The sequence below is a fragment of the Sceloporus occidentalis genome, unplaced genomic scaffold, assembly GCF_023333645.1.
Source record: "Sceloporus occidentalis isolate IW3139 unplaced genomic scaffold, rSceOcc1.0.p SCAF_5, whole genome shotgun sequence".
Lineage (NCBI taxonomy): Eukaryota > Metazoa > Chordata > Lepidosauria > Squamata > Phrynosomatidae > Sceloporus > Sceloporus occidentalis.
In genome coordinates this window covers 26432531-26457879 of record NW_028316985.1, presented here as the reverse complement: position 1 = coordinate 26457879, position 25349 = coordinate 26432531, and the positions used below count along the sequence as shown (strand labels likewise).

General features: G+C 42.1%; 1 protein-coding gene across 2 annotated transcripts in view; it reads left to right on the top strand.

Moving 5' to 3' along the window:
- Window positions 1–5903: 5903 nt before the first annotated feature.
- LOC149311799 (protein mono-ADP-ribosyltransferase PARP12-like) overlaps window positions 5904–25349 on the top strand; it is a 31768-nt gene continuing 12322 nt past the window's right edge. For both annotated transcript variants that reach the window (XM_089527936.1, XM_089527935.1), the window contains exons 1-6: window positions 5904–6327; window positions 10127–10262; window positions 13751–14015; window positions 17135–17236; window positions 17999–18122; window positions 23860–24055. In XM_089527936.1, the coding sequence (XP_089384062.1) occupies window positions 5987–6327; window positions 10127–10262; window positions 13751–14015; window positions 17135–17236; window positions 17999–18122; window positions 23860–24055 (1164 nt within the window). In that variant the 5' untranslated portion in view covers window positions 5904–5986. The remainder of the gene's footprint in view (window positions 6328–10126; window positions 10263–13750; window positions 14016–17134; window positions 17237–17998; window positions 18123–23859; window positions 24056–25349) is intronic.

Below are 25349 nucleotides of genomic sequence, written 5' to 3'. Positions count from 1 at the left end.
ATGGGCTGTATGGTCTTCATGGTCTACTCCTTCTGGGCCGTCTGCTTTGGCCCATAGGCAGCAGTGAAAAGGTACATTTCATTTTGGGAAATAGTGGGTTAATTTAAACTGACCTGGAGAATGAGACCGAAAAGTCCTTGAGAATTCCAGGAGTTCCTTGGGAATAGTTGGGGAAGAGGAAAATATCATTTGGATCTCAAAATAAAATCAGTTTGTACTGGAACAAAACCTGGGACATATGGAGACTTTTTTACTTGTCTGGATAGGCTCTTAGTTCTTCATTCCAGATCTGAGGAGTCCAATTAAAATGCATGAAAATTTAGCATTTCATTAAGTACTTACGTTTCACTGATTGTAAAATGAAACCTACATACATCTTCTATTAATGTCTGTTTAGTGGCTATCTATTTACACTGGTGGGTCTGTGTGAAGTGTTAAGAATAATGGTTTGTGTTAAGTGCATGCTCTGAACAATGCTGATATTGCATATGTCAGCTACATTAATTTAAATATGATGGTTGCACTAGTCTCTCCTTCATCTCCTTTATTTCACCAATAAAAATGTAGACATATTGTTTCTTCAAAAACTGTGATGTTTGCTTTTTCTGCTGTTTTTATTCAGTGACATGAGCTCTGTTTTGACATTGAAAGAGCAAAATGTGAGGAGAAAGGGGTAAATAAACATTTGTTCTCTTGGGTAAATCACAGCCTGGAAATTCTAAGTTGACTCTAACAATGTTACTTATATTGTGTTGCTTTGAGGTATGTTAGGATTGTTTTTGTGAAATAAGCAGCATAATACTGTAAAAAGCAACAGTAGTTGTTTTAAGGAGTAAGGAATAACATTGACTTAGAGGCTGAGAGATTACATGATATCCATGTTTCAACATTTGAAAAGATGTCACACTGAAGGTGGGGCAACCTTGTGTTCTGCTGCTCCAGAGATTAGGACACAGAGCAATGGATTCAAGCTATAGGAAAAGACGGCACCTAAACATTATAGGAAGAACTTCCTGTCTGAGTTGTTTGACAGTAGAATAGGCTGCCTCCAAGTGTGGTAGAGTCCAGTGGCGTCACTTGGGGGTGTGGTGGATGTGGACTGCACCAGGTGGCACCTTAAGGGGGGGGGGGTGAAACCATTGCTTCTCAAACACATACTTTGTGGCAGAAAAAATAAAAAAATATTTTTTTAAAAAAATTAAAATTTCAAAATTTTAATTTAAAAAAAGTATTTATTTTTTATTTTTTCTTTAAAAACATCACATTTTAACCAGCTCTTCACTCTGGATATGTAAATACACTTAAGTTGTGCGTGTGATATTGTAATGTGAACGTATAATTTTAATCTTGCGAGTTGTTTATGTCACAACTACTAGCATCACACTCAGTGGTTTATGGGAGTTACGATTTATGAGTAACATTAGTGCACAACAGCATTGCTATGGGTTTTGTATGGGGTGAAATGGGATGAGGAGGTCAATTGGGGGGGTGACACTATGAGTGACCTCACTGAGTGACACCAGCCATAGGGATGCCACTGGTGGAGTCTTCTTCTCTGAAGGTTTTTAAACATAAGCTCCATATTCAGAGGTAGCTGCGTTGGCCATATAGCAAAGTACAATAATATTCAAAATCCACATTACAGTGATACCTTGATTTGACCAACCAAAATGCACAAAATACATGATGCAGGCTTTGAAAGTTTGATTAGTGATTTGCTTACTTTGCACACAAAAAAGGGGGCTGGGGGAATGGCTAGTATGCTAATTTTCTAAGATAACATCCCAAACTCTGGTTAAATATGTATTTTAAAAACACTGTTTCCTTGTAACAGTTTAAAGTTCAAAGTACAGCTTGGCAGTTATGGGATGTGAAATAGCAATCTGTGTACCCTGCAGGTTAGGGCTGTTCACAAAGCATATTTCCAGACAATTTATTTTTCATTCAATCACCCTATATCATTTAGAGGATTTTACAGGGGATCTGGACAGTGATATTTTCCCATTTAAACTCTCTCATCCCTTCTACCATCCTACCTTCTTTTACTACAGAAAATTAATCTTGTGAGATTAAAACCATACCATCCAACTGTCATCCCACTTTTTCAGCTTCTTTTAAAATGTCCCAGTTCCTTTGCCCTCCTCTCAATTTCTCTTTGTCCTCAATTTAGTTCAATTGCTGCAACGTGAGTGGAAAGTTCAAAAGTAGTTTACACAACTCAGCAAAAGGCAGAACCATACTGTTCACATGAGGCTTGGGCAAAGGCAAACTGCCACTGCCCCTATTGCTTGTGTGTTTATTTAATACCCTTTGCCATCTTTATCACACACTGATATTGTCTGGCCAAACATCTCTCAGATTTCATTTGAGAAATATTGAAAGATACGGGGAAATGAGGAATAGCTGTGCAAGGTCTTTTGAGGGCTACCAGGAGGAATCATCCATCTGGATGTACCCAGTGTGCATCTTTCTGATTTGGGGATTTACCATCTTAAGCAGCAGCAGCCAATTGTGTGGACGGTGTTCTGCACCCACCTGTCCAATTGCAAAAGTACTTGGATTGGCCAAAATTATGACTGGACGTGATGCAACATTAGAGGTACATTTTGTTTACATTTACAAAAGAACATTTGATTACATTACATTTACAGAGGTACTTTCAGGGTGTGGAGGTCTAGGAGTAGGAGGGTGTTTGGGCATGGCAGAAATTGCTCCCAAAATTATTTTGGAGGGGTCTTGGGGCTTCAGGAGAGTGATGGAAGTCTTCAGGAGTTGCAAAGGTGGCATTCACTTTCTCCACACATGATCTTATGGCTTGGAGCTGAGTTCTGAAGAATGAGAAATCTAGCAACTCATGCTAACAAATGGATGCAGGAGCAAAGATAAAAGAATAGGAACCAGTCCTGACAAATACATCTGGAGTATATATGCAGCAGGCTTCTGCTGAATTGTTTTGTTGCAAGGAGCAGTCTTGGCCTTGTCTGTAGTGATAGCTCTAGTTTTTATCAAATATTGTTGCATTCTTAGCCAAGAGATAGAGCGTGTACTGCCTCCATTTACATTCACACACAAAGGCTCTCTTTTTGCTTGCTCAGTTATGTAACTTCAGTGGCAGGTTGGAAGAACGAATTTATCCTTTGGAAATAATATCTCACTAAAATAAGTTTCTGCTGCTGCAACGTTGTCCCTGCCTTTCTGGGATTTCCCTTTTAAGTATCCACATCTGCGCGGCTAAGCTTCATATGTGGAACATAACTCAACACACAAGTGGCTTGTCCACTGTGCTAGTTTACAGATTCAAGGTCTTTTGGGGGGGGGGGGGGTTTGTGGGTTTTTCACACTATATGGCCATGTTCTACAAAAAAAAATTTCTTCCTGATGTTTCGCCAGCATCTGTTGGTTAATTTGTGCAATTGATTATTTGTACATTGACTCCTGAATTGTTCCAAACACTTGGGTAAAAAATGCCAATGCAATGTGATACTACATGCATTTATTGGGTTTTCTGAGGCTTATACCCAGATAAGAGTGTATTTATCTAGCAGTAATAAGGAGCTGTAGGCTACATTTCAGAGGAAGGAACTGGCAAACCTATTGATTGATTGATTGAAATTTTATTTATATACCGCCGTTCCTATGATCACGGCGGTTTACAAAACAAAATGAAAATACGATACATTACAGATTACAGATATAATACCATACAGATCACAGATTAAAAATCAAAATTAACAGCAAAAATCCCTCATATAAAACCATACACTACTATACATCATTAAAATCCGTCATTAAGACCAGTCGAGATAATAAAACAGTCTAAAAAATACAATACATAGTATACAGGAGCAAAACAGTCAGGACATGTGGGGGAAGGCTTGATGAAATAAATGAGTCTTAAGGTTTTTCTTAAATGACTCCAGGGAGGGGGCTAAGTGGAGCTCCTCAGGGAGAGCATTCCAAAACTACGGGGCCACAACAGAAAAAGCCCTTTGCACAGTCACTGCGTATCTTGTCTTGGGAACACTCAAAAGTTTTTTCCCACGAGACCTGAGAGTGCGGGGCGGATTGTATGGGGAAAGGCGGTCCTCCAAGTACTCTGGGCCCAAGCCATTTAGGGCTTTATAGGTAACAACCAACACCTTGTATTGGGCCCAGAAGCGAATTGGCAGCCAGTGCAGATCTTCCAATATAGGTGTTATGTGGCTGGCCCTGGAGCTACCAGTGACCAGCCTGGCGGCCATATTTTGAACCAACTGCAGCTTCCTAGTTTGGTACAAGGGTTGCCCCATGTAGAGCGCATTACAGAAATCGAGTCGAGAGGTTACCAGTGCGTGTACCACTGTTTCAAGGTCCCCCCCGGTCCAGGTAGGGACGCAGTTGGCGTATCAGCTGAAGCTGATAACAGGTGCTTCTAACTGTCGCATCCACCTGAGGAGTCAGGTGAAGCAAGGAGTCAAGAAGCACCCCCAAACTGCAAACTGAGTCCTTCATGGGGAGCGTGACCCCGTTCAGGACAGGTGGACAAACCTCCTTCCCAGGACCAGGAGAACCTATCACAAGGACTTCCGTTTTCTCTGGATTCAGGCTGAGTCTGTTTTCCCTCATCCAGTCCATTACCGACTCCAAGCAGGCATTAAGCGGAGAGATGCCATCCCTAGTCACTGCATCAGTCAGCAACACAGAGAAGACTATTTGGGTGTCATCAGCTATCTCTTGAGTATTCCTTAAGTAAACCCTATGAAATTCATCAGTCAACAGGTGACCTGAAGGCACATAAATATGCACAATAAGGAGCCAGTGTGGGGTAGTGGTTTGAGTGTTAGAATATGGAGACTAGGATTTGAATCCATGCTTGGTCATGGAAACCCACTGAGTTACCTTGAGCGTTGGACTATGACTCTGGAGACCAGGGTTCGAATCCATGCTTGGCTATGGAAACCCACTGAGTGACCTCGAGCAAGTCACAATCTTTCAGCCTCACAGGAAGGTAAGGGCAAACCTCCTCTGAACAAATCTTGTCAAGAAACCTCTATGATGGGTTTGCTTTAGGGTTGCCATAAATAAGAAACAACCTGAAGACACACAGCAACAAGATCCAGTAAGTTCTAAAATAGCTTTAAGAATATATATATATATATATATATATATATGAGCACAAATTCAGAAAAAAATTCATTTCATTTGCATCCATGCCTTTTTGTTGCTCAGAAGTAAATTCTAGTCTTACAAACTATTGACCTATTGTAAAAAAAACCCCATATTCTCTTCCTATCCGCTTTCCTATCCAACACTCAGGACGAAGCATGAAGTATGGCATGAGGCAACTATGTAATCCGTCCTTTACTATCGAGCCCCCCATTGTAACTATAAAAGTAACTAAAAACTTGGTTACACTGGGGGAAAAAATCTCTTTCGTTTAGTTACAATAATATGTATCTAAGAAGTAGTTATGAGAGGAAATTCATCCCAAGGAATTAGATGTAACCAGTGAAGTACTGTGAATGAAAATATTAAACACGTGTCTTGCAAATTGTACACCGAAAAAAATTCAATTTTTAACTCTTTGTCTGGCTCTTTGCTATGGAATTCTGGGAGTTGGAGTTTGTTGTGGGCCCAGAGCGGAGCTGAGCTCCGCTCTGGGCCCACAACAAACTCCAACTCCCAGAATTCCATAGCAAAGAGCCAGACAAAGAGTTAAAGCGGTGCCAAGGAGGAGCCCATTCCCAGGAGGCTGCATAAATCCAGGGAGGCCCCTCGGGAGGCGTTGCAATCCCCAGACAGACAGTCCTCCTCTCTCTGGTCTCTTCCTCCCCTGGCCAATCGCCAGGCAGCCTTTCAGTTTCGGTTCTGGCCAGCAGCAGCAGCAGCAGCAGCAGCAGCAACACTAGCCGCCCAAAGAGGAGGAGGAGGAGGAAGAGGCGGAGGGGGAAAGCGAGGCTGCTCTGAGGGAAGACAAAGCAGGGGCTCTGCGGAGGAGGGTCCTGGGATGGCCAGCCACCTCCGCCAGGCCTTGGCCACCAAGCTCTTGAGGGAGTTATGCGCCTCGGGCGGCTCCCTAGGCGAAGGGGAGCTCTGCCGCCGCCAAGGCCTCCAGGACAAGCCGGAGATGCTGGCCCAGCTCCTCCAGGACGGGAGCAAGTTCACCCGGGTGACCCGAGAGGAGGCCGGGGGCGAGGAGGCCGCGGGGAGCCTGGTGGTGGTGGTGGCCACTTGCAAGGCCAGGCTCTGCCGGGAGCACGGCGGAGGGAAGAAGTGCGCGGGAGGCTGCCGGCAGCTCCATCTCTGCCGCTACTTCCTCTATGGAGGATGCCGCCATGAAGGGACCAGGTGAGTCGGAGCACCCCCTTCCAGAGCCTCCCTCGGGTCAAGGGCCTCGCTAGGCTTGGGGACCCTTCCAAGGGGACACCTGGCTGAAGGAGAAGACATGGGAAAGGGATCTAGGAGTCCAAGTAGACCACAAGTTGAACATGAGTCAACAGTGCGATGCGGCAGCTAACAAGGCCAATGCGATTTTAGGCTGCATCAATAGAAGTATAGTGTCTAGATCAAGAGAAGTAATAGTGCCACTCTATTCTGCTCTGGTCAGGCCCCACTTGGAATATTGTCTCCAGTTCTGGGAACCACAATTCAAAAAGGACATTGAGAAACTGGAGCCATGTGTCCAAAGGAGGGCAACTAAAATGGTGAAGGGTCTGGAAACCTTGCCCTATGAGGAACGCCTTAGGGAGCTGGGGATGTTTAGCCTGGAGAAGATAAGATTAACAGGTGATATGATAGCCCTGTTTAAATATTTGAAGGGAGGTCATATTGAGGAGGAAGCTAGTTTGTTTTTCTGCTGCTCCAGAGAATAGGACCCAGAACAATGGATGCAAGCTCCAGGAAAAGAGATTCCACCTCAACATTAGGAGGAACTTCCTGACAGTAAGGGCTGTTGCACAGTGGAACAAACTCCCTCGAAGTGTAGTGGAGTCTCCTTCTTTGGAGGTCTTTAAGCAGAGGCTGGATAGCCATCTGTCAGGGATGCTTTGATTGAGAGTTCCTGCATGGCAGAATGGGGTTGGACTGGATGGCCCTTGGGGTCTCTTCCAACTCTACAATTCTATGATTCTAAGGAGAAAGGGAGCAGATCCTTCCTCAGGTAAATGGCCTCCCTAGGGTTGGCATCACCCAGAGAGGTAACTCATGGTGTCACCTCCCGCCATTGACTTTCTCGCATTCCACACCATACAGACTCCTTAGTCATGCTTTTTAGCACTTATATTTTTTGTAAACCCTAATTCCTATATACACTTGTCTCTCCACATTTAATCACAGAATCATAGAGTTGGAAGAATCTGCAAGGGCCATCCAGTCCAACCCCCCTGTCATGCAGGAAATCTAAATCAAAGCATTCCTGACAGATGGTCATCCAGCCTCTGTTTAAAAGGGCACAGGACCCCCATGAAAGTGGGAAAATTGCAAATAATTTAAAAAAAACCCTCTATGGACACCTCTCTAGGAATATCTAGGTCCTCCAGCGGAACTCTGTGCTCAACATCTGCCCCACATTGACCATAGAGGAGCTACAAATGCCTAGTGGAGTGTCCTTTCTAGGAATCTCTAGGCCCTTCAGTGCGATGTTTGATTAAGGTTGACCATAGAGTTGTATTGGAGGACCTAGATATTCGTAGAGAAAAGATAAATAAAGGTTAATAATAATAATAATAATAAAATCCGTGAATAATGAAAGCTGCAAAAGCCAAAGCCACAGATGTGGAGGGACGAATGTATCGCTGAATGCCATGCTAATAGTTGTGACATAAACAACTTGCAAAACTAAAATTATACCTACGACTTACAATACATAACCTAAATGTATTTACATATACATAATGAATATTTGGTTAAAATGTGATGTTTTGAAATAAAATTTTTAAAAAATAAAAATATTAAAAAAAATAAATTATTGAAATTGTATTTTTTTAAAAAAATATTTTTTTGAAATTTGAAATTTTTATTTTAATTTTAAAATTTTTTGGAGCCTCTCCTTTGTCCTCCCATTGAGCTTCAACCCACTCCCAGCATCTCTTAAAGCATTTTAAAGGGAAGCAAGTGAATGCCACAGCCTGTTTCTGCCAAAAGGTAGGTGTTTGAAGAACAGCGGTATCACTTCCTTTTAGGGTGTCACTCGGTGTGGTCCACAACCCATTAGTAACACCATTGCACAGGGTGACCAGAGGTCCTCACTATGAAGGAGGACAAGATGCTGCAAAATATGTAGGGCATTCAAGAAAAAATGAAGGCATGGCCATATCTGAAAAAGCTTTAAAAAAAACCCCATTCATATAAATGTAAAATCCATGGTTCTTAGTCATTCTCAGCCGGGGGGTGCAGGCTGTGCAGGGTGACCAGAGGTCTTCACCACAAAAGAGGACAAGGTGCTGCAAAATATGTTGGACATTGAAAAAAAATGGAGGGCATCACCATATTTTAGAAAGGTTAGAAACACTCATATAAATGTAAAAGCCATTACTAACATAACTATGGCATGGTACAGAGTGCCAAAAAGATGCGCCTCCCTGGTGCCTCTTTTTGCTCCGCAGGAGCACCACAGCAAAGAAATTGTGTGGTGCTGCTGCGCAGCAAAAAAAGAGCTCCCGGAAACGGCTCCTTTTTCTGGCGTTGCTGCAACACAGCAACAGAGATGGAGCGATGACTTCGCAGCTGCGCCACCCCATTTGGAAGTGGCACAGCTGCGACGTCATCATTAGTGCCCTGTCTGGTTGGCGCTGCGCAGCTGCGGTGGGCCCATGATGTGCTAGGGTTGCAGGCCGTGTGCACACCCCGGCCTCGAGCAACCCTAGCACGTCATGGGCACGCTGCAAAGGGCCCGTCTGTACGGGGCCTATGTTATGTTAGTAATGTGTCCTTTTTTGTTATATGTCTCTTGTATGTTGTTTATTTGTATGTTTTTTGTATTCATGTACATAGTTTAATAATTTTATAAATAAAATTAAAAAAAATAAATGTAAAAGCTATGCTTCTTAGTAATGCTCAGCCAGGGAGGGGTGCGGGCTGCGCTGAGTGACCATAGGTCCTCACTGCAAAGGAGAAGGCACTGCAAAATATGGAGGGCATTGAAGGAAAACGGAGGGCATGACCAAATTAGCATTCAGCAATTGGTTTGTCAGGTCTGCTTTAGCTGGGTTTACCAATTCAGTTTAAGCCATGGTCTTGAGTAGGGTTAGTTATCATATAGCCTCTAAGATCTTGCTGGACCACAACTCCAAACAGCTCTAGCACTATTCCTGTTGGTGAGGAATGCTAGGAGATGCAGTCCAACAGCATTTGCATGATGACATAATTCCCACCCCTGCTCTTGTTGTATTTGTGAATGATGATGATGATGATGCAACTGGAGAAACAGGAGGCAGGAATCCACGCCTCCCAGAACCTCAGTCTCTCTCCAGCCTCATTATATCTCATTATGTATATGCAAATACAGGTATTCCAAAATCTGAAAAAATCCAAAATATGGAACTCTTCTGGTCTCAAGCATTTTGAATAAGGGATACTCAATCTGTATTTGCATGTCATTGTATGCATAGGAAGGAAATGACTTGCTGCGCAGTTGTATCTGCCACTTTGTGTTTCCTGAGTATTCTGTGATCTTTTATAGCTTACCATGAACTCATCATCCCTGCCTTCATTCTCTCTGTCCATCTGTTTTGTCCTAATAATAATAATAATAATAATAATAAATAAATTTTTTATTTCTATTCCGCTTTTTGTTGAGACAATCAAAGCGGTGTACAAAGATTAATGTCCTAACTGTATATGTGTTGTTTTCTGGCTGTTTCTTAACTTAGAGAACCTCTTTATGATGAAATTAGCCTTAAAAAAACCTCTTGTACAAAGCACCAGAGTATTTGGCTTTATTCCCTAACTAAAAAAATTGGACTTAGATTGTTGAGTCTGGAATCCTGTGTAAACTTATCTGAGAGTATACTTCATTAAATTCAATGTGATTTACTTCTGAGTAAATACGCACAGCTTACTTCAGGCTATGTGTCCTAAAATTAATTTATATTTGATGATAAAAACCAGAATTCAGCTAGCATGTTTTTAATGTTTTCCAAACTTCCAGGAAGCAATGCAAGTTCATCCATGATTTTCATTCACCCCATAACCTCGCAGTCCTAAAAGAGCATGAGCTGGAAAACCTAAGCTCTGATGAATTATGTCAGCTGCTGCTTCAGAATGATCCTTCACTCTTGCCTGAGGTGAGGACTATCACACATTTGATTGATGCTTCCTTTTAAATGAATCTCAGGACAAAGGTGACTGCAAAATTCTGGTTGTGCATCATATGGCTCTTTGAGCTCTTTCTTATAGCTAAAAAATCTTGGCTAGAGTTTTGAGAATTCTAGTTTTGTATTTCTACTTGTTTAATTGTTTTTAAATAAAACATTTGAATCTCTGTAACTCCAAGTGTTATTCCACAAGTCTGGTTCAAGTTTGTACACAGAAAATAAATGGAACTATCTATTATGGTGTATGAGAGAAATTAACCAGCCTACGTATTAAGTTGGATTCAGACTTTAGAGTTGGTGCATTGAAATCAGTAGGACTTAATTTATTTGTGTCTCTAGTTTGTTTGCTCTTAGAAGGAGTAAGTTTGGATCTGTCCTGCTGTATTCAAAGTTGAAGGGTTGGAATGTGCTGTTTGCTTGGTGCAAGGAATGTAGAGAGATAAAGAAAGGATCATTACAGGTTACCTGCATTTAAAAATGTGATGAAGCTGGGGCCCTTTATGTGTTTGTGCACCTCTTCTTGAGAATGAGATGCCAGTTCACATGTTACTACAGCCTGCAGTTAAACAAGCTGCTAGCTCACATGCCTCTGTTAAGGTAGCGAGTTTGCCACAGTTTTGTTGGTTGCTGAGAGGCGATTATTGCCTGTTGTAGACAATTCACAAGCTTTGGGTATTGTTTAAGCAACTTTGCCCTGCCCTGTATGGTGTTTGTGAAGTGTTGGATATGTGCTCCAGTATATAATAATGGAAAACAGTAGGAAAGTCCATGAAGCTCTTTTCCCATACTTTTACTGAAAGTCTTGTACAGTAGCCTAAATCCAATTGTTAGTTCCAGTGAGAGAAGATATATTGAATAAATGTTGACGTGCTAAGTCAACATTTATATAAGCTCAATTGATTCAATGGATCTATTCTGGTTCATCCTCTCATCCTTTCGTAGGTCGGTAAAATGAGTACCCACCTTGTTAGGGGCAATTGGCTAACATATTGTAAACCACTTAGAGAGTGCTTAGCACTGTAAAGCAGAATAGACACGTAAATGCTATTGCTAATGCTAGTTGGGAGGAACATTTAGATTTAGGTTAATGGCCATTAAATTGATAGCATGATGTATTTTGTTATTTGCTGCTATTGTGATTGGTATGTTTAGCTTTCCATTCATGTTGCCAGGTTGCCTTGAAAATCGCTATTGAAAGTATGGGGTTTAGTATTGTAAATTATTATTATTATTATTATTATTATTATTATTAACCTTTATTTATAAAGCACTGTAAATTTACACAGCGCTGTACATACAGTCTTTTTAATTAAACAGTTCCCTGCCTTCAGGGTTACAATCTAAAAAATTAATAGATGAAAGACTTTGGTATACTTACATTTATATCACAATGAAAAATACTTAACATAAAAGTCAATAAGCATTTCCATATTTTTTAGTAATGGAGGAATAAAATGATTTCATTCATTCAGCTTGCACAGTTATATTTCCCCATTCCTCCAAAGATTTCAAGCCTCTTTTGATCTTCACAATGACCCCTTGAGAGAGGTGAGGCAGAGAAAGAGAGAGTACAGTCGGCCCTCCGTTTTTGCGGGGGGGGGGGGGTGTCCATTCTGCCCCCCCCCCACGAAAATGGAGACTTGCATGTATTCAAGCCCCATAGGATTGAATGGGGCGTGCTTTTGTGAGTGGGTGGGGGCATGCGCTGCAGGGGCGTGCCCCATTGGGGTTAACAGAGGTTGCCCCTCCATGTATAAACAAGAACGTGGATCTCAAGTCTGTGATAAAGGAGGGGTGACTGTAATTGGTTGAGGTCATTGGTTGAGTATTATGACCCAATAGGGAGTGGAAACTACATTTCACAAATCTTAGAGCCACACTCTATAACCACTATACCATACTGGTTTACTGAACTGAATTGCCTCAGAATGTTGTGATGGTTACTTTTGAAGAGACAAGGTCTACCAGTGTTTGTTGGCCGTATATTATACCATATATTATTATACATGGGAGTGGAACCTCCGTAACTGGAAGCAGAGGGTTCCTGGAAATCTGGCTGCTGGTCCCATCTTGCTCAGATTGTGGTCTTCTCTGGAGTTCTCACTGACTACAGAGACAGGGTGCCCCGATAAAGTTAATGGTTACTATAATTTAGCATACAAAGGAGTCTTGTAGCGCCTTTGAAACTGTTTTGGGACTTATTTTGCTGGCTATGTAGACTAGGTTTCCCAGTCTCATACTTTCTGGCTGTATTAAACTATAACTCCCCAAATCTCCAAGATGTCTAGAGGTCCCTTGGATAATCCTTGGGAATAATAAGGTCCACTGGAGTTTTTCACCTTTAGAACAGGGTTGGCAGGAGTTGTAGTCTTATACTGGGGGAAACGGAGGGTTGCAGTGATGAGATTTGTAGTCCAAAATGTGTGTTTGCTGCTGATGAATGGCATTAGAGTCTAAAGCTTTCAGACAATGTTTGTTGAGGAGGGCTGATTTACAATTTTGGACAGAAGTTGCAGGGGTTTTTTCCCCCAATCATGTGCATCCTTTTAGTGAAAGGCTAAGAATATTGGAATTCAAAATAAGGACTTGGGGAGATATTTTGGTATGACATTTGGCAAAAAGTAGGAAAGGGTTCTGTAAGAGACCATCATATAACTTTAATATTTTGATATAACAGTATTTTAGGTACAGATGGTGAATCTAATCATGATGACCAGGATTTTCATTTTTACAAACTTTGTTTTTCTTTAGCATCTAGGCTTCATTAATTGAACATATCCTTTATTCAAATGTTGCTTGTTTAATCAGATTAATTAGACATGAAAATGATTTTGAAATGTACAAGACAATAAGGAAATGAAACCTAGACAACTGCTTCCTTTTAGAGCACCAATAAATAACAAACTGTCACTGATGTCTCTGAATACCACTCCAGAGGTTTAGCTCTCCAAGCAACTGCATTCTTAAGCCAGCATAGCTGAAATCATAGTAGTGATATGTACAGCCTTGCCCATGAGTAGTGAATATCTCTGATCTAAGGTACAGAAAGGAGTCTCTTGATGTTTTAGATAGACAATTTTTTTGTTGAATCTTGTCAGTGAAAAGCTTTTTTTCTTTCAAAAATACAGAGGATTCATACTGCTCTTAAAACTTTATTTAACACAACTACAGTACAGTTGGCTCTCAGTATCCATGGATTCTGCATCTATGGATTCAACCAGCCACAATTTGAAAATATTCACACACATAAAAAATTCAAAAAGTAAACCTTGATTTTGCTGCTTTATATAAGGAATGTCATTTTAGTCTGTCACTATCTATAATGGGACTTGAGCATCCATGGATTTTGGTATCCACAGGCAATTCTGAAACCAAACCCCAATGGATATGTAGGGCCCACTGTAAATTGTTTTGGGTTCTAAGTGTTCATGCATTTGTCTTTATCTTTCCATTCCCAGATATGTACATACTATAATAAAGGGGATGGACCTCATGGATCTTGTAACTTTAAGAAGATCTGTGTCAAACTCCATATATGCCAGTACTACCTCCAGGGAGAATGCAGATTCGGGAGCAACTGCAAGCGCTCACATGATGTTTTTAATCCAGATTGTTATGAGAAGCTGGAGAAATGGGGAATGAGCCAAACTCTAATCAGTAGAATTCCCTTGATCTACAGGAATGTATTTGACATCAAAAATAGTACACCATCACCTCACAGAGGTAAAAGTATTTCACCCTCTTTGAAAATGTTGTAGGATGTTTGTAGCCTTCTTGTGGGAGTCTTCTTGTGGGAGTTCTTCTCTAGGAACAATCCAGCTCCTCTCAGAAATAGAGACCTCTCCTTTCTACTTCATTTCTTAGCTGAGAAGAGTCGCTACAGTAAACTTTGTTTACAGTTTCAGAATCTGTGTTCATGGCTTTAAGACACAGGCAGAGAACCTTTCAGATTGAATAGTGAGGTCTTTTGAGACCATCTGTTATCGTGGCTGAGCAATTAGGGCCATGAACATACTCTTTTTAAATCCCATTTTCTGTTTTTCTTGAACACTCTGATTAGAATTTATTTGGGACATGTCAAAGAGTAAATTGGTATCAGTGAAGGGATGGCACTGTCACTTGTCTGTGGATTCCCTTCAGATACCTGGCTAAAGTGAGTATATAGTTAAAGCTAAAGCAATAGTAGTTTTGGAGAAGACCAGATTTATTTACTTACTGTGGCCTGTTACAGACTGCCAAAATAAAGCTGCTTCGGGTCTCTTTGGAGCTATGCTATTTAAATGATGCATGGGTCCTAAGAGTCCGGAGGTTGCGCCAAAGCCACACTCCATTCCTAAGCACTGGAGGGCAGCTTTGGTGCAGCTTCTGGATTCTTAGGATGCATGCATCATTTAAACAGCATACCCCCAAAGAGACCCGAAGCAGCTTTATTTTGGCAGTCTGTAACAGGCCTGTGTTTTTTATCTTGAATTCTCTCTCCAAATTCCTCAAGGCACAGTGGTTCTGTTTCCACCTCTGTTCTATTCTTACATAAAATAGTGCTGTGAGGTCAGTTGGCTTGGGAGTGGCATGGGAGTGTGGCATTTGGACGATGCATGCCCTGATGCTACCCCCAAGCTTGTGTCATGTCAGCTGCCTGACCACATGGCAGGCGGCATTACGGTACTCCTTTGGCATGGTGTTCACATGCTGCTTGCCGAAAGGAGTGTGGAAAAGTGCCGCTGTGGCAGCAAGGGCACCCTTTTTCCAAGCCAAAAATAAGCGGCATTATGCCACTTCTTTTTGGCCTGGAAAAACACCAGATTGGAGGTGTGGCATATGGTTGCCACAGCCCCGTTTCAACACTCAGAGGGGTGGTGGCAAGCCACTCCTTCGAGATGGTTTGTGTCACCCCAAAGACAAAGACAAGGCTCTGCAGTGAGCTTTCAAAGAGAGTGCATTTTTGAACCCGGGCCTCCCCAGTCCTAATCCAGCATTCTGTCCACACACAGGAAAAGAAGAGGCAGTAGGCTTTGCATGTTGAAAACTGCATTTATTAGGACAAGACTTCACTTACTCTTTTCGGCTTCTCTTTGATCTCTGTTTATTTATAATACATATTCATATCCTGATAAGATGCCTTGATATAAAATGCCTGAGCATAAGGACTCAAGGCATCTTCTTCCTTGCTGAACAACTGAGTAGCTCTCAGGGTCATGCACATTTGTTCTCTTCTTGCTTTGTCTTGGAATCAGTGGCTGGAAACCTGCTAGAGTAGACCCACTGAATCAAATCTTGAATGATAAGATAACATGTAGGTAAATTCCTAGATTCAATGAGTTCTGATCTAGTTGGTATAAGCAATAGGATGTAGGACAACCTGTGCTCAACATTTATCTAGATAGATTGCATGTAGTATTATGGGGATGTGAAATTCTTAATCACATAGTAGGACCTGTTACCTTCTCCTGTCAGGTTGTTGTGTAGGTGTTCTGAATCAAAGCTTCCTCCTAGCCACTGGGGGTGGTAACTACAGAGCTGTGCTACTGTTGCAAATGCAATAGCAATTTTCATTACCTGTGTGGATTCCCAGGATTTGGGTGGGTGGATGAGACTACAGTCAGCTCTTAGTATCTGGGGGTGGGGGTGGGTGGGTCTGTTCTGGGTGTACACAGACCCTGTGGATGCTAAAAACCACAGGATGTTAAGTTTTCATTGTCTTGCTCTGAAGTTCTCAATGGTAGCGACTATTAGGGATAATGGGGTTTGCCGTCACAGATGCTTAAATCCGTGGATGGCATGTCCACAGTTGGGGCTCATGGGCTGTACAGTCGGCCCTTCTTATACACTGATTTTTTATACACGGATTTAAGCATACATGGTTTGAAAATGTACCAAAAAAGTATAAATTTACCTTGATTTTCCATTTTTTATAAGGGACACTATTTTGCTATGTCATTATATGTAATGGGACTTGAGCATACACGGATTTTGTTATACACGGGAGATCTTGGAACCAAACCCCAGCGTATAACAAGGGTCCATTGTATTACTGTCTGTTTTGAGTTACTGTTGGGAAATGCAGTTCTTTCTTGAGATTTGTTAGAAAACTCAGGGAAGCAGGCAAGATGGTTTAATCTCACTAGCAGAGTAAACACAGCGGAATATAGGTGAGCAGGAAAATTAACTAGCTCCACTTATCTCCCAGCCCATGTATCCCCAATCAAAACACAGTCACTTGGTTAAAGTGAAAATAAACAAGTTTACTTATAAAATCATGTGTATGAAGAGATACACAGGACTAGCTTCATGTTGCAAGAAATATGAGGTAGAAAAGACAGTGTACATGCATCTTAGGAAAGATTCCCTCAGCATGCAGGCATCACTCCGGACAAAAGGCAAAGGAAGAGAGTAATGGATTCTTCTTCAGGGACAAAAGGTGAGGTGTGCTCTTTTTCGGTAAACAGGAAATGAGGAGGGGCTGTTGGTAAGCAATAAACTACTATAGACATGCATTACTATAAGGTCTCATCATGCGAAGTTGCTATATCCCAACAGTTACAGATATCAAGAGTAAACTTGAAACACTGGGATAAGTGTCATAGTGCTGCATGTTTACAAATTTAGACACCAACATACAGATTTAGACACCAACATACAATAACACTATACATATATTTTTCTATTTTGGTTTCTCATTTTAGGATGTGGTGCTCATTTGGTTAGAATTTTGGTTGTGAAACTGGAAAATTTTAATGATTCATAGCTATGCAGCTTTGAAACAAGTGATCTGTTTTTTTAGCATATCCTTTTCTGTCTTGTGTTGAATTTGCAAGAGTGTGCATTTTAATTTTCTTCTTCAGAAAAAAGAGAGAGCAGTGCACAGGTTCCATCAGCCACAACCAGCATTGACGAATCAGATATGATTTGCTTATATCACATTAGGAAAAGTTGTAGCTTTCAAGGTAAGTTGTCGGGAAACCTTTAGCAGGCTTTTCCCACTAGTTGTATCAAGCTTTCTCTTGCTTTTTCATGGATGTACATTTTTTTTGCTCTCAATTTCAGACATCACAAAATTTTACCTACTGTACTAGAAACTGTGGCATAAGCCATGAGATTTATCTAGCTTATTTAAAACAAACACTATTCCTGTCTTGTCTTCCTCACACGCTTGCCATTACCTGCATTGGATACTGTTTGAAGATTGCATGCACTTACCTATTTGCTTCAACATGTCCTTCAATTTATAGAATACCTGTCTTTCACTTACTGGCACAATTTGAGATTACCTTTATTAGGGCACATTTCTCAGCAGAATGAAGGTCACTCATTTCCTTCTGTTTCAGAAAATATTGGCTTACTGTTTCACTCTTCTTAGCAACCTGGATTTGCTGTCTATTTCCTCCTTTCACATGATGACTTTCTTTGTGAGAATGAGATATTCCAGGTTAATTATATTACCCTTGTGATCACTGGAATCCGTTCATATATGTAGCTAAAGGTCATCAGGTCCGTAATCAACCTTTCCTTTTTTATTTTTTATTTTTGCTTTGCATATATATCTGTTTTTTGGATCTCAGTGGCAGAAAATTATCCCTACCCTCCCTAAAGAAAACACTATAAATCTTTTTCTTTGGTATTTTACCTGTATATATTGTGATCTCTGTTTTCTTTTTTAAAGCCATTTTAGTATGTCAGATATTTAACCTAAATTTTGGTTTATCTAGATAAATGCATTCGAGTTCATTTCCATTTGCCATATAAATGGCAAACTTTTGATGGAGCCCAGTGGAAAGATATAGACAACATGGAGAAAATTGAACAGTCCTACTGTGATCCATTTTATGAAAGGTATCCATGTGTTGATAGGTTTGGCTTTGTTTAATATAAAATTGTACTTATGCAGTTGCTTCCCCGGTATTTGTTGCTTTAAATATTTTATCAAGGTTTTGGATGTTGGGTGGCTGCTTTTATGTACTACTATATTTTTATGATTTAACCTATGTTATGTCATGCAGAATTTTGATTAAACTGACAAGTAATGTTGAAAATTGGCTTCTGCTTCATTTACGAAATGGAAGACCAAGAGAGTCATCTTAATCAAACTTTGCACAACTGGAAAGCTTTTTATTATTTTTGTTCTGGGAAAAAAGCTAGTTTGAAAAAAGAAATTGTATCAAAGCAGTATACATTTAGAACTGTTGGTCCCCATGGGGGGGGGGGGGAAGCTTTTTCCCATTAGTGAAGGGATGAAATCCTTGAGTGCATTGTTCCTTTCACTCCCACCAATAGGCAGGAATACTGTAGTGCAGGCTTTTTGAGAAAGCCCAACAGGGAGAGCAACCTTCTGTAAGGCCAGTCTCTGTCCTCCCTGCCTCTCTGATAGGACACACACAGCTTTTTGTTTTTTTCTCCCCCACCCTTTTTCCCCTGACATTTTTCCAATTATTTATTTTTTAAAATTAACCTGCATCCTTACTGCTTGTCTCTATGTCTGTCTCAAACCTGCCTCAACTTTCCCTTCCCTTCTTCCTTCTCCCTTCCCTGAGAGAGCTGGAAAACCATGTGAGTGACATGCATACCTAGGGTAGCCCAGAGTGAAGAGGGAAGCCCTGGCTGATCCGGAGACCTTGTTCCAGCTCATTAGAGCAGCAAACCTTGATTGAGGCTGGTCTGGACCAGTGATGTTGGTGGTGCAGAGATACAGGTGGGAGGGGAATATTCCCTCCATGTCACAGTCCAGATTGCATGTTAGCCTGAAACAATCTGGAGCGGAAGCGAACAAACACGGGAGGCTGTTGGTACCAAGACCTTGTGGTCTGGCTTAGAGGATTTATGACCTGAGAAGTCACAGCCCTGGTCTCAGTTGCTGCACCCTACACAGTGCAATCCAACATTGCAAAGGGGGGGGGGGGTAAGACAGCATTAGAAAGGCATTCCCTCCGTTTTGCTTTCCCCTGAGAGAGCGCTACTAACCTCAGCAAATGACACACACAATCTGGGCCACACTGAGGATTTCATATCGAAATGCAAGGTCGCCATGATCAAGGGCACAGAACACCCAAGGTCAGAGGGCCATCAGCAGTGGAGCACAGAATAGGGCACCCCTGCAAGAGGTATATATATTTGAGGCCTCTGCCTTGCATTCAGAGGATCAACGAAGCCTAGTAAATAGGGTCTCCCAACAAAGAAGTATAGGAAAGCCTTCCCACTTCTCCCCTAAAGGGACCATCTGACAAGAGACGTGTACGGGGGAAGCCCACCCCTTTGTCTAATCTGATAGGGAGGAAGGGGAATTTCCCTCCACTTATGAGGACACACTAAACTACCTGCTGTTTACACATGCCTATACGTTGGTCCAGTAGGCAAATATCTCAGTTTCTGTTTAGTCTAAAGAAGAGGAAGTTAAGAGATGATATGATAGCCCTCTTCAAATATTTGAAGGGTTATCATACTGAAGGTGGAGCAAATTTGTTTTTTGCAGCTCCAGAGAATAGGACCTGGAGCAATGGATTCAAACTATGGGAAAAGAGAATCTATCTCAACATTAGGAAAAAGTCTTGACAGTAATAGCTGTTTGACAGTAGAATATGCTTCCTCTGATGGCCATCTGTCAGATGTGCTTTGATTGTGTGTTCCACCATGGCAAGGGGTTGGACTGGATGGCCTTTGTAGTCTCTTCCAAGCATCCATCTCTTCCAAGAGCTCTTCTAGATTCAGATTCCCCAGGAGGTGCACCATTTCTTCATATGATGCATCTCACCATCAGTCAGGAAAGAGAAGCCTATCTGGGAGACACTAAAGTGAAGATCATTACAAGTGCCAGCCTGTGAGACCAGGGAGCCCACTGCAGTGGCTATGTAGTGCAGGAATATGTAATATAATAATAATAAATTTTTATTTATATACCGCCCTGTGGCGAACCAATCCGGGCGGTTTACAACATTAAAATAACATACAGCATAAAAACAATATATTTCCCTCCCCCCTTAAAAAGTTATTAAACAACATATCTAATTTAAAACCACAATAACTAGTTAAAATAACAATAAATTAAACAAAATAATACCAACCAATAAACCACTGCAACTTCATTTCTAAAGAAAAGGGGGCTTTGGAGACATTACTGAGGAGGGGGAAATCCTGAGATCCTGAGGCCGGGATATTTCAGTCTGGGAAGGCCTGCCTGAAGAGATCCGTCTTGACAGCCTTTTTGAAGCTGTCCAAAGATGTTAATTGACGGATCTCATCCGGCAGGCCATTCCAGAGCCTGGGGCGACAACAGAGAAAGCCCTCCGGGAGGTCGCCACAAGCCTCGATTTTTGAGGCTGCAACAAGTTCCTCCCAGAGGACTGGAGAGCGCGGGGAGGATAGTATGGGAAGAGGCAGTCTCTGAGATAGCTTGGACCCAAGCCATTTAGGGCTTTAAAGGTAATAACCAACACCTTGTACTGGGCCCGGAAAGCAATAGGCAGCCAGTGGAGGGACCTCAAAACCGGAGTGATATGGTCCCTTCTGGATGTTCCTGACACAAGCCTGGCTACCATATTTTGAACCAGCTGTAGTTTCCGAACCAGGCACAAGGGTAGCCCCATGTAGAGCGCATTACAGAAGTCAAGGTGTGAGGTTACCAGCGCGTGCACAACTGTCTCGAGATCCCTTACTTCCAGAAAAGGGCGCAGCTGGCGTATCAGCCGAAGCTGATAACAGGCGCTCCTGACCGTCGCATTAACCTGATCTATCATCAGGAGCGACGAGTCAAGGAGCACCCCCAGACTGCGAACGCAGTCACTAGAGGAGAGTGTGACCCCGTCCAGGACTGGTGGTTGCAACCCAATTCTTGGTTTCGGGGCCGCTACCGTGAGCACCTCCGTCTTGTTTGGATTCAGCTTCAATCTGTTTTTCCTCATCCAGCCCATTACCGCCCGAAGACATTCATTGAGAGAAGAGATGCCATTAGAATTCGAGGCCGACGAACGAGACATGGAGAAATAGATTTGGGTGTCATCAGTGTACTGATAGCACCCAGCACCATAACTCCGTATGATCTCACCCAGCGGCTTCATATAGATGTTAAACAACATTGGGGACAAAATAGCTCCCTGAGGGACTCCACAAAGGAGCTCCCTCTTTCTGGAGCTACTGTCCCCAAGCAGCACCCTCTGGGACCTGCCTGAGAGGTAGGACCGGAACCACTGCAATGCAGTGTCTCCGATACCTAATCCCTCCAAGCGGTCCAGGAGGATGCTGTGATCTATCGTATCGAAAGCCGCTGAGAGGTCTAAGAGCACCAACTGGGTCACACTACCCCTGTCGATGCTCAGACGCAGATCATCAGTCAAGGCAACCATGGCAGTCTCAACCCCAAAGCCTGTCCTGAAGCCGGTTTGAAATGGGATGAATATGGTGGGAGGTGAGGCAAATTACAGCAGTATAGCCTCATGTGCAGAGACCAGGGAGAAAAAAGTAGCACTAAACCCTTGGTTTAGTTCTTTTCTTATCCCCTCTTTCTTCCCTAAACCACCACATAAAAAAACAAACCAGCAGCAGAAATCTAATATTCTAGCTATTTTAATATTCTGTTTATACTAAATCAGGTCTAGGAGCATCAGAAGCTGTAACAAGGGCTCAGGTCCGGCCCATCCATATAGGTGAACTAGGTGGTCGCATGGGGGCAGCAAACAGTAGGCGGCGCTGGCATGGTGGGATGGCAAGGGAGCTGCCTGGGTGCTGCTCGTGGGAGCAGGGAGGCGTAGCTGCTTGATGGAGCAGTCCTCTTCATCCTCATCCTCATCTTCCTCCCCTCCACCCTCCTCTTCTTCTTCCTCCCCTCCTCCCTCCTGATGGGCCTTCCAGGCTGCACCCACACTGGAGAGATAACCCGGTTTAGCATCGCTTTCACTCTTTCCTGGCTCTAGGCCATGGAATTCTGGGAGTTGGGCCCACAACAAACTTCAACTCCCAGAATGCCATAGCCTTGAGCCAGGTTGCTTAAAAGCACTGCCAAACCAGGTGATTTCTCCAGTCTAGATGCAGCTTAAGTCTTTCTATGTGTCGCCCGCGCGTGGTCCTCCTGGGAGTTGGAATTTGTTGTGGGCCTAGGCCCCACAACATACTCCAACTCCCAGAATTCCATAGCCTCGAGCCAGACAAAGAGTGAAAGCAGTGCCAAACTGGGTTATTTCTTAGGCTGTGGATGCAGCCTGAGTCTCTCTCTCTGACACACATGCGTGCTCCCCTGCCCCGAGTCCTGGGAGTTGGAGTTTGTTGCTTGCTGGCTGGGCCCTTCTTATTTCTCTTCCTCCTCTTCTTCCTGTCCTCTTCTTCCTCCTCCTCCTCTTCATTTTTTATCTTCTTTCTCCTATTCTCCTTCTTCTTTCTCCTCCTCCTCTTCTTCTTCTCTTCCTCCTCCTCTTCCTTCTTCCTCCTCCCCCCTTCCTCCTCCTCCTCTTCTTGTTCTGTTGTTGTTGTTGTTGTTGTTGTTGTTGTTGCTGCGTGTTTTCAACTCCTTTCCAACTTATGGTAACCTTATAGAGTTTCCTTGGCAAGTTTCTTGGGGGGGCTTGCCTTTACCTTCCCCTGAGAGGCTGAGAGTGTGTGACTTCCCAAAGTCACCCAGTGGGTTTCCATGGCGGAGCTGGGATTTGAACCTTGGCTTCCCATTGTCCTAGTCCAATATTCAGGCCACTACACCATGCTGGACTCTGCACTGCATTTAAAGGTACAGTACTCAGTTGCTGTTTATTGTTGTGTACCTTGAAGCTGTTTTCCACCTTATGGAGACCCTAAAGCAAACCTATCCTGGGGTTTTCTTGGCAAGTTTTGTTTAGAGGAGGTTTGCCATGGCCTTCCACTGAGGAGGCTGAGAGAGTGTGACTTGCTTGAGGTCACCCAATAGGCAGGGAAGCAAACCCTGGTCTCCAGAGTCCTAGTCCAACGCACAAACCACACAAAGCTACATCCCAACCTTCTATCCAGGAAGAATGTCAAAATGTCCTCCATTTTGAACATGACTGAGAAACATCAGTTTATATTGTTTTTTATTAATGTTTTTGGCTTTTAGTTGGTTGTGTTCTCCATTTTTCTGGAACATCCTACAATTTGTCCTACATGTTGTCCTACATTTTCCCTACACTTTGAAGTGTGTGTGTGTGGGGTGGCAAAATATTTCTCGCCCAGGGTGGCCAAATACCTAGAGCCGGCCCTGCATTGGCTAGCCTTATGAAGGGTTGCTCCCCCTGGTGGGCAGTCTGAAGAAGATATGTACTATTTCTGCCTATTGGAGTGAGTGGGAAGGACGTTCTTCACTATTGATGAACATCTCACAAATGTAAGACAAAAATTCCTTTGGTTAGTTAGCCTCCTTTTTTTTTTTTTTTGCAAAAAATATTTGCTGATGATAACTTCTCAGTTATCATGAGATGAGAACTTGCATAACTTCTCAGTTGGAGCAGAATAAATTATTTTTTTTGTTTTGCACAAAGTAGCAACCTTGGAGTTATTAGACCCAAAAATCACATTCATAGATCTTTGCAATATTTTCAAGTGAACTCTAAACCTTTTTTTAAAAAAACCCAATTACCCACAGATTTACCTGCAACAGTGCTGGGAAAGACTCCAAGTCTCTAGTCATTGATTTCTCCAGTATGACATGTGGCAGTGCCAAACTTAGACGCCTCTCAACTGCATCCTCTGTGACTAAAGCTCCACATTATATTCTCACAACTGATTGGATCTGGTATTGGAAAGATGAATATGACATCTGGAATGAATATGGAATACAAGTAGGTAATACTAGGGCAAAAACACTGAAATGAGATTGCAGCACCTCCTTTGTACCTATATGCAGCTATAAGTGCCATGGAAACATGAAAAGTGTTAAAACATATTTTTCTGTCAGCCAGGGTGATATTGAAATCTGAATCTCAAAATCTGGTTAAATCTGCTTTCCATTTTAGAGTCACTAATTCACAAGAAGTGCAAACTCACTAGCATTTTCCTGCACATTTCTCACTGAAATAAATCAAAGTTGTATAAGAGCACAGCCATAGGGTAGATTTTCCTTCTTTATTTTGGCCAGTTGATATGTTCCTCAAACAAATGAATAATACAGCCAAGTACAAATAAATACACAGACAGTTTTCAAAAAGGAAAAAGCACAAAATCAGATTCATTCATGTTTTTGAAGGCTTTGAAAAATAAAGAGATTCTAGAATACCAGAGGAATTACACTGAGTTTGTTTGTTTGTTTGTTTGTTTTGATCACAGAAGATGAGTTATAATAAATGTCCCAGTACAATATAAATGCCAAGTGGGCCTTTCTTGGGAAAGTACCTCAAATGCAGATGGAACCAAGAAAGGCTAGTCCCTGGTAAGGAAACATGCTTGGCATGTCAGAGTAGAAGTACCAGGTCAGAGAGTTTCCAAAGATAATTAGGACATATGCAGGTGTTTGTCTGGAATAAAGTGATTTACTTGTGAATGTTAGGTTTATATCCTACCATTCCTTCATTAAGCTGAAGGTGATTAAATGACCTGGATCCCTGACTGACACCAGTATTGAGTTCGTTCCAGTGCCACATTGAAATCTGGCTGTTCACCAGATTACAGCTTGATTCTGTCTTGCAGATTACAGTTATTATTTTGATTATTTTTAAATACAGTTGGCCCTTGGTATCCATGGATTCAACCATCCATGGTTTGACAAAATAAAAAAAACACACTTTGATTTTGCTATTTTATATAAGGGACACCATTTCACCATCCCATTGTATTTAATAGGACTTGAGCATCCACAGATTTTGGTATCCGGGGGGAGAAGGGAGGTCATGGAACCAAACTACAGTGGATACCAAGGGCCCACTGTAGTTTAAATTATTTTGGATCATTAAGCAGTGGCTTCATTGATTTAATCCCACACTGAGATCTTCTGAAATAGTGTGGGATAGAAATATTCAGATGAATGAATGTTGTCTTCCATCCCATTTTGTTTTCAGAACAATTCTGTGAACTCAGTTGCATAAGAGTGGACTAAAATAACTCTGGTGAGGACCTAAATATCCTAAAGGTCATCTCTGA